Genomic DNA, 13,463 nt, shown 5'->3' with positions numbered 1-13,463 from the left:
ACTTTTCCGTTCTGCACGAGTTTCTTAAATGCATTTGGAAAGCCTTTCCCCCCCATCTGGCTTCTTTATGGTTTTCCAAGTGATCCATTGTATTTAAAATGTGTTTCCTTGACTTTCATAATCTCTCTTTCCCTTTTTCTGCTACCCTCTTCCTCTCCCCCTCGCCTTTTTTTTTCCTTTTCTTGCTGCTGCTATGGTCTATCGCGCTGTACTCTCTCATGCCATCCACTGTTCTGTCTCCGTCGCAGTCTGCTCCCCACCGTCCGCCGCCTCCCGCCTTTTCTCTGGCTGGTTGGTTGATTCATTGTATTGTCTGTTCGCTGCAGGTATACCCTGGGAAGAAAACCCCTGCTGTGGACCAGCTATGCGTGGGCGTGCCTGCTGCAGAGGTGAGCCAGATGCTGCCGAATTACACAAGCAACTTCTCAACTGTAAAGTTTGTGTGAAATTTGTCAACCAGGACTTTTTTTTTTTGCACAGTGGAAACTAGAAGTTTACATACACAGAAAAAAGTGGACACATGTATACATATATTTTTTCTAACTCCCTGCATCTAAATCAGACCAAACTTATCTTGTTGTAGATTACAGGTCCTTTTCAAAAAATTAGCATATTGTGATAAAGTTCATTATTTTCCATAATGCAATGATAAAAATTAAACTGTCATATATTTTAGATTTATTGCACACCAACTGAAATATTTCAGGTCTTTTATTGTTTTAATACTGATGACTTTGGCATACAGCTCATGAAAACCCAAAGTCCCTGTCTCAAAAAATTAGCATATTTCATCCAACCAATAAAAGAAAAGTGTTTTAATACCAAAGAAGTCAACCTTCAAATAATTATGTTCAGTTATGCACTCAATACTTGGTCAGGAATCCTTTTGCAGCCTTCAATGCGGCGTGGCATGGAGGCAATCAGCCTGAGKCTCTGCTGAGGTGTTATGGAGGCCATGATGCTTCGATAGCAGCCTTAAGCTCATCCAGAGTTTTGGGTCTTGCGTTTCTCTTCACAATATCCCACAGATTCTCTATGGGGTTCAGGTCAGGAGAGTTGGCAGGCCAATTGTGCACAGTAATACCATGGTCAGTAATACCAGTGGTTTTGGCACTGTGAGCAGGTGCCAGGTCGTGCTGAAAAATGAAATCTTCATCTCCATAAAGCTTTTCAGCAGATGGAGCATGAAGTGCTCCAAAATCTCCTGATAGCTGCTGCATTGACCCTGCCCTTTGACATGGCTCCCCAGACCATCACTGACGGTGGGTACTTGACACTGGACTTCTGACATTTTGGAATTTCCTTCTCCCCAGTCTTCCTCCAGTCTCTGGTACCTTGATTTCTGAATGACATGCAAAATTTGCTTTGATCCGAAAAAAGTACTTTGGACCACTGAGTAACAGTCCAGTGCTGCTTCTCTGTAGCCCAGGTCAGATGCTTCTGCTGCAGTTTCTGGTTCAAAAGTGGCTTGAGCTGAGTAATGCGGCACCTGTAGCCCATTTCCTGCACACGCCTGTGCACGGTGTCTCTGGATGTTTCTACTCCAGACTCAGTCCACTGGTTCCGCAGGTCCCCCAAGGTCTGGAATCGGCCCTTCTCCTCAATCTTCCTCAGGGTTTGGTCACCTCTTCTGGTTGTGCAGCTTTTTCTGCCACACTTTTTCCTTCCCACTGAGGTGCCTTGATGCAGCACTCTGGGAACAGCCTATTGGTTCAGAAATGTCTTTCTGTGTCTTACCCTCTTGCTTGAGGGCGTCAATGATGGCCTTCTGGACAGCAGTCAGGTCAGCAATCTTACCCTGATTGCGGTTTTGAGTAATGAACCAGGCTTGGAGTTTTTAAAAGCCTCAGGAATTTTTTGCAGGTGATTAGAGTTACTTTGTTGATTCAGATGATCAGGTTAATTACTTGTTCAGAGAACCTTTTCATGATATGCTAATTTTTTTAGACAGGGATTTTGGGTTTTCATGAGCTGTATGCCAAAATCATCAGTATTAAAACAATAAAAGACCTAAAATATTTCAGTTGGTGTGCAATGAATCTAAAATATATGACAGTTTAATTTTTATTAAGCATTATGGAAAATAATTAACTTTATCGCTATATGCTAATTTTTTGAGAAGGACCTGTAGTTAGAATTACCTCAAAAATAAAAGACAGACTATGTCTAAAATGTATTTCTTTATTTATTATTGTCTTGAAACTTGGGAGTTTACATAACATCAGTATTTGGGAGTATTGCTTTTAAACTGTTTTACGTTTTCAATCAACCAAGTTTATTTGCGTAGCACTTTTCAGCAATAAGGCAGTTTAAAACTCACAGGGGTTGGGATTGGTTTGAATTACGATTCTAGTTCCTCATTTCGATTCCAGGTTTTTATTATTCTTGATTCCGGTTCTGTGTCAAAAAAAGTTCACAGGGTTTAAAGGAGCTGGATAACCAGCTGGTTCTGGATAAAACAGTCTCAACTTCTGAATTCATTTTAATTCTCAGCTTTTTATCTTTTATTAACTTCACCATGAATTTTTTCACTACTACTTCTAACTAGTTTATAAAATACTTACTTGAATATAAATGTTCAGAATCTTTTTTATGAAAACACATTTACAGCAGGATTCACATTAACCAAATATTTTCCATCTTTTATGTTTTTGTGTTTTTGTTTTTTTTTACTGTGATGGCCATCCATCATTTTGACAGATTACACACACTTGACCACTTGGTGCAGACATGTGGACATTTTCAACTTTACACATGGAGAACATCACGGATGTAACCAAATCGATCAATCCAAAAAAAAGTCCCACATGGGTGTCATCTCTGACCGAGACACTGAAACACCTGAAGTCAATGCATCTTGTTATCCATGAGCTGACAGCGCACTGACGACTCGTGGAGGCTTTGCAGCGCGTCTGCAGCTGAACCACTGCTGCGGGATTCTCCTCCTGTTCAGGGGAGCGTTTGTGGGATCAGGAAAAACCCTTCATTCAGAGAGTCCGGCTGACTACCGATCACTTTAATTGGAAAAAAAATGTTTCCTGATATCACTGCACAGACACATCTGCTTGGTGTCATCACAAGCAACTTATAAGCAGAAAATAACAAAAAAAAAAACTACTTTTTAAACCCATTCCAGGTTAGGAGCTGGTGCAGTAATAAATGGGTGAACAGAGTGAGTCTGTTCGGTGCTATGCTGGCAATCAGAGCCTGTAGGAAGGAGCACCGGAGCGGCGCGTTAGATACAGAGATTTCTATAACTCTACTCCATTAACTCACAGGTTTTCAAACATATTGGTCATGTTCTTCTTCTTTGCACAACTTTTTGTTGCTGCAAATGTTGCAGTGAGCCAACTTGTCAGTTCTTTTATTAAATGTAGCCACACTCTTTATTCCTGCTGCACACCGTCCATGTGTGGCTCAGCACAAACTTCCAGCTGAGTCTTAATTCGTTGAAATGCGGCAAATTCTTCCGTTGGCAGACTGGGAATCAAAAACTACAAACTGAAATGTAAAAATGAAACAACGTGACTACGTATGTATAATGTCAACTACGTATTTTTGCTAATTTCCTTATTTTAAACAAAACATTGCGATTGTATAATCAAGCCAACATGGACAAAAATACAGGTGATATAAACGGTATGAAGACCAAAATCAATGTGATATTGGTTGAGTAATTGTAAATGTCTGACCACCGCTTCTGTTTTTTTGAAATCAATAGATTTTATCTCATTCTTTCCTCCAACCAAGTCCAAACAAAATGTTCTCTGAACTCAGCTTAATGAAGGCAGCAAAGCAATCCATCTCCATCACTTATGGCATTATAGTACCGTTTAGTATAATTGTTCAAAAATAAACTCACAAAGACTACACGGTACCAAGCAGCGAAGGCGTGCGGATCGAATTTAATATCGCAAACCTTGTAAATTACAACTGGATAACAAATTTGGTTAAATGCAATCATTTCATAGCATGCGATGCGTTACACACGGCTTAAAAAGCTGCTCCGCACACACATATAAACACAGTGTGAAAAGCTGACAGTCATTGGGGCTCAGAGGGCTTCCCCGCTGGTGCCCATCGTCGTTGCCGGTGTTTACTCGGAGCCCAGTGTAAATGCCAGAGGAATATTGGGATTCGTGGGGCTCTGCTGATCACACGCCACACTTCCATGCATTATTTACATCGAGCTTAGCCCCGCTCGACGCCTTCATTGGGCGCGGGTCACAAACAAGCAGGGATCAATGGAAGACAGGAATCAAATATTTATGCCAAAGCCTGAATACCTAAGACCGAGTAGGGGGGTTGGGGGGGAGGGGTCACATGACCACAAATAGAGGGGTCGGCAGGAACAACTTCCTTTCATGCCGAAGCCGTAGAAACGGTAGCGTTGGGAGAGAAAAAAAATAAAGACCGAGGAGGGCGTTTGTTTGTTGCAGTGTGAAGAGGCACGTAGAGACTCTGGGAATAGCCAGACTCTCACGGTGTTTGTTGATTTACTGCCTGTTTTGTTTGTGCACACAATACGTCAATTTGTTATTTTGTAACCCACCGAACCTGCTCTCGCAGACACTGCAATGTCCAGCTTCAATTATCTGCCTCGGAAAGACGTTTGCGTTTCCCCGCACATTCGCCTCATTGTATTTGCTAATGATCAGAGAGTGTTACGAACGCAATCGAGAATGTTGCCCTGTCAGTCCTCCGATGAGACTCGCACTGTTTTCCTAACGGACGACCCCTCTTCTCCAGTGTTTCGGCCTGCTGGGGATCAACGGCGCTGGGAAAACCACGACATTCAAGATGCTGACGGGAGACATCCCAGTCTCCAGCGGAGAGGCCTTTCTAAACGGATACAGGTGAGGCTCTGTGTCTCACTAGTGCACAGAGTAACTTATCTCAATTAGCCACCCAAGATAGCTGCTCAGGTGGGGATCGAGCTCTAGTTTTCTTTTTTTTCTTCTTCTTTTTCCCCTCTCTCAACATCTCTTTTTTTGCTTCCCAGTAGTTTCTAACTTTTATATTTTTGCTTTTTCTACCTTCCGTGGGTTCTGTTGTCAGGGTTCCTGGAAATGTCTGGGACAGTATGTGATTTGATTTTAATTTATTTTCTTGCAGAGTAGTAGGCAATGTTTGTATCTCCAGAGGGTAGTAACTGTTTCATCCATCCATCCATTTGTTCTTCCCCTTCTTCCTTCCTTCCTTCCTTTCCATTTTTCCTATGTTTCTTCTGGCCTTCTTTCTGTTTGCCTTCCAGTTGCTTCAAGCTTTACTTCCACACTTTGGTTATTTCTTTTCTCCTTGTCTCCTGTGCTTGCTATTTCATTATTCAGTTTTTTTTTTTCATTTCTTCATCCCTTCCATCTCGCCTATCTCCCCTTCATTTTTTCCTTCCTTCTTTTGTCCTTTGTTTCCCCCTGCTTTCTCTTTCTTTTATTCTCTCTACCAGCGTATTTTTTCTTCGAAATCCCATTTTAAAGCCTGCCAGTGTTGTGTTATAAGTTTTCTATGAACTTTTGTATTCATACACAGTGAGGCAGGACAAAAATCTCCGGAAGCCTGAGTTACGGGAATGTGTGGGAATTTGAAATATATGTTTCTGCTTTGTCTCCTCGCCAACATATTCGGAACACTGTGATCTTTCTTGCAAACATATCATTCCTTTTGACCTGTACCTGCTTCAGTTTTGTTTTGTTTTTTTTGTTCCATGTGTCTACAAAATCAACCACAAAGAATGGTTGTACATGTAATATGAAAAAATAAAACACCTTGACAACAGCGAAACAAGAACCTAGAACGCTTTAGCGAGAAAGTAGGTTTTTGCCGTCTCTTATTTTTAGGAACAAACAGCTCTGTTCCTTCACCTCCTTCGTCTAGCATCTCCACGCCCGGCTGAGGGGAGTGCGCACGCAGCGGAGCGGCGGTTGCTCTAGATGTTCGCTCATACATCTGATAATTGACTTTGTGTTCGACGCGGGAGCAAAGTCGTATGCAGCGGGGGCCTTACACGGCTCCGGTAATGTTGATTAATGTGGGTGATAGTGATCAAAGAAAAATCTCTGGGACCTTTAGGGGAATCATCTGAAAAGAGGGAAAACAGATGTGAGCAGGCAACACCCACTCTTATGTTTTCATCTCATTATGCTCGCTTTCTGCGCTCCGGCAAGAAAGAACGATCAGCAGAGGAGGAAAGGCAACAGTTTCCTAAATGGATGCTTCTGCTCTTGCAGCAGTTCTCTCTCTTATCTGTAATTTCAAGAATATCTGTCCCTACCTGCATCGACTTCATTTTCTGCGTGGCATCTGGTTAGTGTTTAAAAAAAGGAAACCATGTGGGTGTCGGCTCATTTGCTGTCTTTTGTTCTAATAGACCAAGAGGAAATTAGAAAATTAGTGAATCATTACCTCATTTTTGGTTGTGTTGGATCTTTACGTCATAGACTTTTTGTGCGATCTCTCAATTGCAAACAAAAGCACATCTCATCTCCACCCCCCCCATTTTTCTAAGTTATGGGCATATTTAAATTCGGTTCTGTTTATTTTTATAGCTTCAGTTCACAAGAACCATCTTCTCAGGGTACTTTGCAAGACAAATAGGCCATATTCTTTTCAGGTATGTAGAATCCAATTCAGTTCAGACTGACTTCAAATCCATCTCATTCATTCCAGCACAATACAACCACACAGTCACATTCAGATCAAGCTACACTGTGTCCAAATCAATCTGAACTACAGTGCAACCTAGTCAGATTAAGCTGATGATGTAATGAAAATTAGCAAAAAGACATCAGTCTACAGAGGCCAACTGGAAGAAGACTTTGTCTTTGCAGCAATCCCTCATCCTGAGAAAGCATGTGTCAAGAGTGAAGGAAAAAATAAGGATACCGGCAGCAGTAGCTCCGTCAATAGGTCCGTCCATCAACATACGTACCTAAACACAGAAGCACTGAGCTAATTGAACTTTCCATGGGAAAGAAAAACAAGTTGAGTGAATTGGCTGGCAGCTCCATCAATGTTTGCATCCAAGAAAGCAAACCGATAAAAACGAAGTGGCAATTTCTGTGGGAGGACAAAAACAAAGGAAGTTTAGCAGAATGGCAGCAAACAGCTCCATTAATAACTTTGCTGAGGACATAAACACCTAAACATAGAAATATTCGCCCAGCTGTACTTCCTATGGGAGAGTATGATGGGGTGTAAACTTTGTCCATGGAAGAAATACATCCAAACACAGAAGTACTTTCTAGGCAAAAGAAAAATGGAATACTTAGTCACACAGTCCTTGATTTAGCTTTTAAAAGTTAAAATAATCAAAAGAATCAAATGTTTGTACATTTCTAAAAATGCAGAGGTACATAAAGGATGAAGAATTAAGTAAAGGAATATTTTTAAAAAAATACCAGTTCAACTTAATTCTGCACAAATAAGCTTGTTGCAAAGAAAATTATAGTGCAAGTACATTTTCAGTCTTTTGTGGAGGTTTGAGCAGCTGAGGATTGATTTTATAACCTGGTAAACACCAAGGCAATTTTATACGGCACCATTCATCACAAGGCACTCCAAAGTAAAGTAACAAGGCGCGCACATAAAAGCACTGCACAAAAGAAAAAGATGTTAAAATGCAGATACTGAAGGGACTTTTAAATCCAACTTCGGCTTGAAGTTTAATTTTACGTTTACGTCTTCTCCAAATCAAGTTTTTTCTCTCTTCAACAGAAAGTCCCTATGTCAGATTTTTATTTTTATTTATTTCTTTTTTTTTTTTCAAAACCTGCAATGAACAAAAAATGTTTTGAGACTTGATCTAAAGTAGACACATCTCAGCTTTCCAGTGAGTTTCCTCCCGAGTGAACAGCATATAAACTACATACAGCCTCACCTTGTTCAGTCTGTGCTTGGAACACTAAACAACCACACTCTGGGGGGTCTACATGGTTTATAATTGACAAGCAACTCAGACCAGTTCATTTATACAGTAGAATTTATAGTAATTGGTCTTTCTGTATTTTTTTCTTGTCTGCAAGCCTCTCTAGAGGTCCTGTGCTGTGTAGAGACACAGTAATGACAAAGGTTGTCTTAACAAGTTTACAAAGTTTTACTGAACCCTTTAGTCATATATAGAATTGCAGCTTTTTATATGGATTATGTGTTGCTTTTGTCTAAACTCAATGTCCTGAGTAATGTTTAAAATCGTTTTCCTGAACGATTGCTTTATATTGTTTTAGACTTTTTCTTTTGTTATATAACCCAGTCCCCCGTTAAGTAAAAAAAAACAACTCCACTGAGTGACTGCCAAAGGCAAAGTTTGACTGCAGGAATACTGACGTATTAATAAAGCGATGCTCAGGTCGGTCTTTGTATCAACCTCTACCTTCACTGAGAATAGTCAATTATTGTTTGGAGAGCTGAGGATTTCCATTCTAATGATTTCAGAGTGCTTGAACGGATTTCTTTGTTGTTTTTGTTTGTAGCTTTTGTCTATTCACTCTGTAATTGAAGCCACCCTTTACTCTAGATTAAGACTACACCATAAAAATAAAAAGCAGGGAAAAAATGAAAAGGTAATTTTTTATTCATTTGTAAAGTTGTCTTGGCTGATTTAAGGACATTCTTCATTCTGTACTATGGATAAGAAACGGTTCCTGACCATTTTAAACATGCTGATGAGAGTTTGATGTTTGAATATTGTGGCGGGAGGATGTCAAGATGTTGAGGGTACCATACAGTAGATGCGCTTGTAGGTTATCTGTGACTAACACGCACTGCTGCCTGCGACCTTATCATTGGAAAAAATAAAGCAGAACTAGCAACTATGGCTTCATGCTAAGGCTACAACGTTATAATCCCCAATCCCATCAAACGATCTATTATCTCCAGGCCAAATAAATAGAATACAAAGCTCAAGCCCCTTGCACATGGTCCTGGGTTACTCATGATGTAGGGCTATCAGGAGGAGGAAAATGTTTTATGTGAAACCTGTATTTTTGGTGCTACTGTGATGGAAAAAAAGCAAAAACATTTTGGAAAATGATTGCGCGATTCCTGGTGAGTTGAGAAAAATACCAATCGTGTTTCTTTCTACACAATACGGCTGTACCTAATGGCAGAGGTGCAGAAACCACTCAATGAACAAATGGTCACGTTAGTGCTGCGGACCACAGAAACAAAGTTGTACACTGATGGTCACCAGTAGGACTTTCACTGCTTTTTCTTTGAAACGTTTCCCACCTCTATGGAAAATTCTTTTAACTACATAACTGGATTTTCACTGTGACATTTAAGTACCTATGAAACGTCCTGTTAGGAGGTTTGTTGCTTAATTATGGCCAGCAAATTTAATTTGACACATTTAAAATACAGCTCACCTGCAGATGGGCGCCTGAGGCGTTGCTAAATTTGCATCATCTAATGGGCTCTTTGGCAGCTGAAGTATGCTTTTATTCTTCATGAATGTGAAGAGGAAAACTTTTTGGTGTGATTGTGGGGATTTGTGTGTACATTGGGGTACAAAAAAAACTTGAAGGAACATAAAATGAGCTTTGTTGCTGGGCACAGTAGATCAGCTTAGATGTTTTATTGATCCATGGAGGTAAAAAATATTTAAAAAATATCGCAATAGCATATGTAACAACAATAATTGCAGAGTAATCAGACCTATATTATTTATACTCCAAGTAAAAAAAAAACAGTCATGGGTCACTGATTAAACGTTTTTAGAAAATCAAATTGGCTGTATCCATGAATAAATTGTGATTTTTGCTTAGAAAAGTCATTGCTTAGTGACTCTTGTTGGACATTAAGCAATGAAAGCTAAAATAATTGAGAGGTCTCCTATTGATGTCTACCAGAGGTTTTAACAAATGTGGAAAATGCTGTATGTAGCCATCTAAATATGTCTCCATGCCTTCTATTTTCATCTGGTTATTAGGCAACACTGATTTCCGATCCATGCTGCAAAATTGATTCGTCTGCAGGGATTCATTAAGCAAAGTTAGGCTTTAAACGACAGTCATCAAATTCTACCAGGCAGAAGACTGGCAAACACTCCTCAGCAAAAAACATCTCAAGAAGAAATATTTTTATTCCAACTCGGAACGGTTTTTGGTGTAGAGTCCTCTCATGAAACTGATGTTGAGGAATATTTAACCACTTTGTGTTGGAACCAGATGCAGACCATTAAATACACTTACCACAAACCTTTATCACAAGACCAAAACACAGAATTAGATCACTGAAGCTTTAAGTTTTATTTAATTCTTTATGGGATTTATCCATTTGACCATTCCTTTTGAAAAATGCCCATTAAAGAAAAAACTCTCCCAATGTTATCTTTAAGAAACAAAGCAGCTTGGTAGAGATGAAAGAAAATCCACTTCACCGCTTTATGCCTCGGAGTGATAAAGGCAGCTTGTGTGTGGAGGTATTTTTTATTTTTTTGCCAATTTGTTTCAGACATAGTGACATTTAGTTGGAGGTACGTGCAGAGTATGAAACATTTCATTCTGTGGCTTTTACTGGGCTATCTCTGTTTTCTTGTGTTTCTTATCAAGTCATTGTGAATATTTGACAAGCCTCTCAGAAATGTTTGCTTTTCCAGCTCTTGAACTCTTCTCCTTCTCCAAAGGTTTTGCCATACCATTCTATAATTAAGTTATTTCAAAAAACTATTGGCAATCATGCTAAAAACATTTTGTTTGTTTTTTTTCCCAGCATTCGGACAGAAATGAGACATGTTCACCAGAACATGGGTTACTGTCCCCAGTTCGACGCCATTGATGACCTTTTGACTGGACGAGAGCATCTGGAGTTTTATGCTCGGCTAAGAGGGGTACCAGAAGACGAGGTTGCCATGGTAATTGACGTTTTATTTTCCACCTTCCAATGGATTGAGGCGACGTTAGGCTGCAAAGCTAATGCGGACGCAATGAAATGCTTTCTTTTTACCAGGTGGCTTAGGGTGTGTTCTCCGCTGCATGTCAGCAAGAATACATGTTTAGAAACAAACATGCAGAAGCTAGAGATAACCTGGATGCAAGAAGCCATGCATAATGAAATATGGCCCGTGGAACAAAAGCAGCAGCTGTGGGTTATGGCTCTACATTATTCACAGTGCCCAGTGGTGTGGCATGCCTTAGGCAGCCTGGCTGCTCTTCTCTCACACCAACTGCCTGCAGGAGAAAAAAAAAAAAAAAAAATCAAAAGAGGAAGGAGGCCAGCAGTGACCACAGACTCAGAGCCAGGACTTTGATGTCTTAGCTGCAGTGCAAAGGGACCCCGTCCTGCAAGCAGTACTCCAAATGTTGCAGCAATCCATTGTGATGTTATTTGAAGAAGAAAAAATTTTTAAAAAATCCAGCCAAACAAATTCCTTCTAATATTTTACTTGTCCAAAACAAAACTCTCACGCATTTAGAGTTTTGGGATAATTATAACTTTCAGAGAAAATACGGCAGTATATCATTCATTTTTAGAAAACATTATTACGTCCTTATTCCTCCTACACAAGCGGAAGTGGGAAGTGAGCAGCAGCCACTGGTCAAACATCATCAGCAAGCATCTACTCTATATACAATATAGAGTAGATGCTCAGCTGACAGATAAACTGTCAGATGTTTATATTTACTTATTCTGGGCGTAGATGTGCTTAGTTTTATACTCGTGAACGTTTATTTAAAGATCAGAATTATGCAAAATAGAAACTTTCTGAGTTCTAGAAATAAAAATCGATTGAGCAGTTTTGAATGAATTGTTTTGTGGTACATTTTGTCAACGGTCAAAATTATACATCTTAGCTCAAATATCATAAACGCTCCAAAAAGGTGTTTGGTAAAAGTCGCTCTGCACATTACACTTATATAATGATGAAGAACTTTGTGCATATCTGTTTGGAAATTTGACACATTTTTCAGTAACTTCCACAAAAACCTTTAGAGGTTTGGGCCTTTGCCAAAGCATTTTTCATTTAATTTGAAAAAACATTGGCTCTCAGATATGAGCTTTACCTAATAATAATAATACCTCATTTACCAAAGCATTTACAGACTACCTTGTTTGTAAAAGCTAAATCATAACTTTATGTAATGATTAATGTTGGGCAATGTTTGCTTTACCGAAACTTCACCCCGCAGCCTGCGATGAACGTCTCACTGTGACGCCTGTCGACATATTCAAATGTGAAAACCGCAGAGCTCAGTGTTTGCCGAATAACCGAGACCAAATGTCATCCACGACGATTTCATGGGTTCATCCCTGGGTTTACAAACCGCCATTTTGAATCCATAATAGCAGCTGTGTCTTTCTCCCTCTCTTGAAAGGTGGCCGAGTGGGGGATTCAGAAGCTGGGGCTGATCAAGTACGCCAACAAGTCAGCAGGAACCTACAGCGGCGGGAACAAACGTAAACTTTCCACAGCGATGGCCCTGATCGGGTGTCCGCCAGTGGTTTTCTTGGTGAGATTGAGCTTTGTTATTATGCTCTACACAGTGGAATGAATTATGCCGCCATTTCATAACCGAGTGGTACTTTTCTGTCAATATTTGTTCATTGAAGGTGTTTAGAGTGAAGTAGCTCATTTATTTTTGTCTCTGTGCGCTCAGAGATTGTATCGAGGAGATGGAAATAGCTTTGGAATATGAACCAAGGTCTAAGAGGCAGGGGAAAAACAAGATATGGATCGAAGCTGCAAATCCTCATTAAATTTCCCAAAGGAGCACGAGTGTGTATGCCTTGGGAGAAGAGTGGTCACACACACTCTCACGTTTGAACCAAGCCTTGGTTCTGAGAGTGAAGAGAGGTTAAGATAAAGAAATGTCACCTTAATATAGATGGTAAATAATTACCTTCAAGTTTAATATTCTTTGGACTACTGCACAGCGTTGCTTTTTCGATCTCTGAAGATCTCAGTAAGACTTTTGAGAAACCGGCAATGAGAACAATCAATGATGCGGGTGCTATTTGAGGCCTTTTCTACACACTATAACACAATACCTGACCGTGCCAGTATCCCGTCTGCTGAAAATAGCAAAGAGGGTAGGTGGAAAAGAAAAAACAAAACAAAAAAAAATCCTGGTGTATCTGAAAGTTATGTGTTTAAGAAACTGAAAAGATTTGAAACGAGCTCATCATCAACTGCAGTTATTCAAAGTTGTACATGTGGTTTTGAACCAAGAGGTAAAAAGCATGAAAGTTTCTGGTCTTCCAACGTTGTCAGACCCCCACAAACCCCTCATCCCTGTCGCAATAGAGAAATTACCCATGATGCCTAACCAGAACCCTAATCATGGACTGCACTGAATGATGGTTTCAGGGTAAAATGAAAAGTACCACCTCTATTCTAGTACATTTTCTCGAGTTGAATTTCCGCACAGATTTTCTTTTGTCTTTTTACCCTGGTGGATGTAAAACGAAAAGAAAAAAAAGGGGGAGAGGTCAAGAATAACTCAAATTTTACAGTGCAGTGGAAACCC

The 13,463-nt window shown here is 40.0% G+C and overlaps 1 protein-coding gene across 5 annotated transcripts in view; it reads left to right on the top strand.

Moving 5' to 3' along the window:
- Window positions 1-13,463, top strand: part of LOC103480793 (ATP-binding cassette sub-family A member 1) — a 125,338-nt gene that overhangs the window by 89,296 nt on the left and 22,579 nt on the right. For 4 of the 5 annotated variants that reach the window (XM_017310253.1, XM_017310254.1, XM_017310252.1 and 1 more), the window contains 4 exons: window positions 327-389; window positions 4,750-4,856; window positions 10,708-10,849; window positions 12,312-12,446. In XM_017310253.1, coding sequence (XP_017165742.1) covers window positions 327-389; window positions 4,750-4,856; window positions 10,708-10,849; window positions 12,312-12,446 — 447 coding nt within the window. Of the gene's footprint in view, window positions 1-326; window positions 390-4,749; window positions 4,857-10,707; window positions 10,850-12,311; window positions 12,447-12,593; window positions 12,988-13,463 lie in introns of those variants that run through there. The other variant, XM_017310256.1, reaches the window with a different exon arrangement.

The sequence above is a fragment of the Poecilia reticulata genome, linkage group LG18 (assembly GCF_000633615.1).
Source record: "Poecilia reticulata strain Guanapo linkage group LG18, Guppy_female_1.0+MT, whole genome shotgun sequence".
NCBI lineage: Eukaryota > Metazoa > Chordata > Actinopteri > Cyprinodontiformes > Poeciliidae > Poecilia > Poecilia reticulata.
Note: the sequence above shows the minus strand (reverse complement) of the source record. Positions and strands in the feature narration are given on the sequence as shown.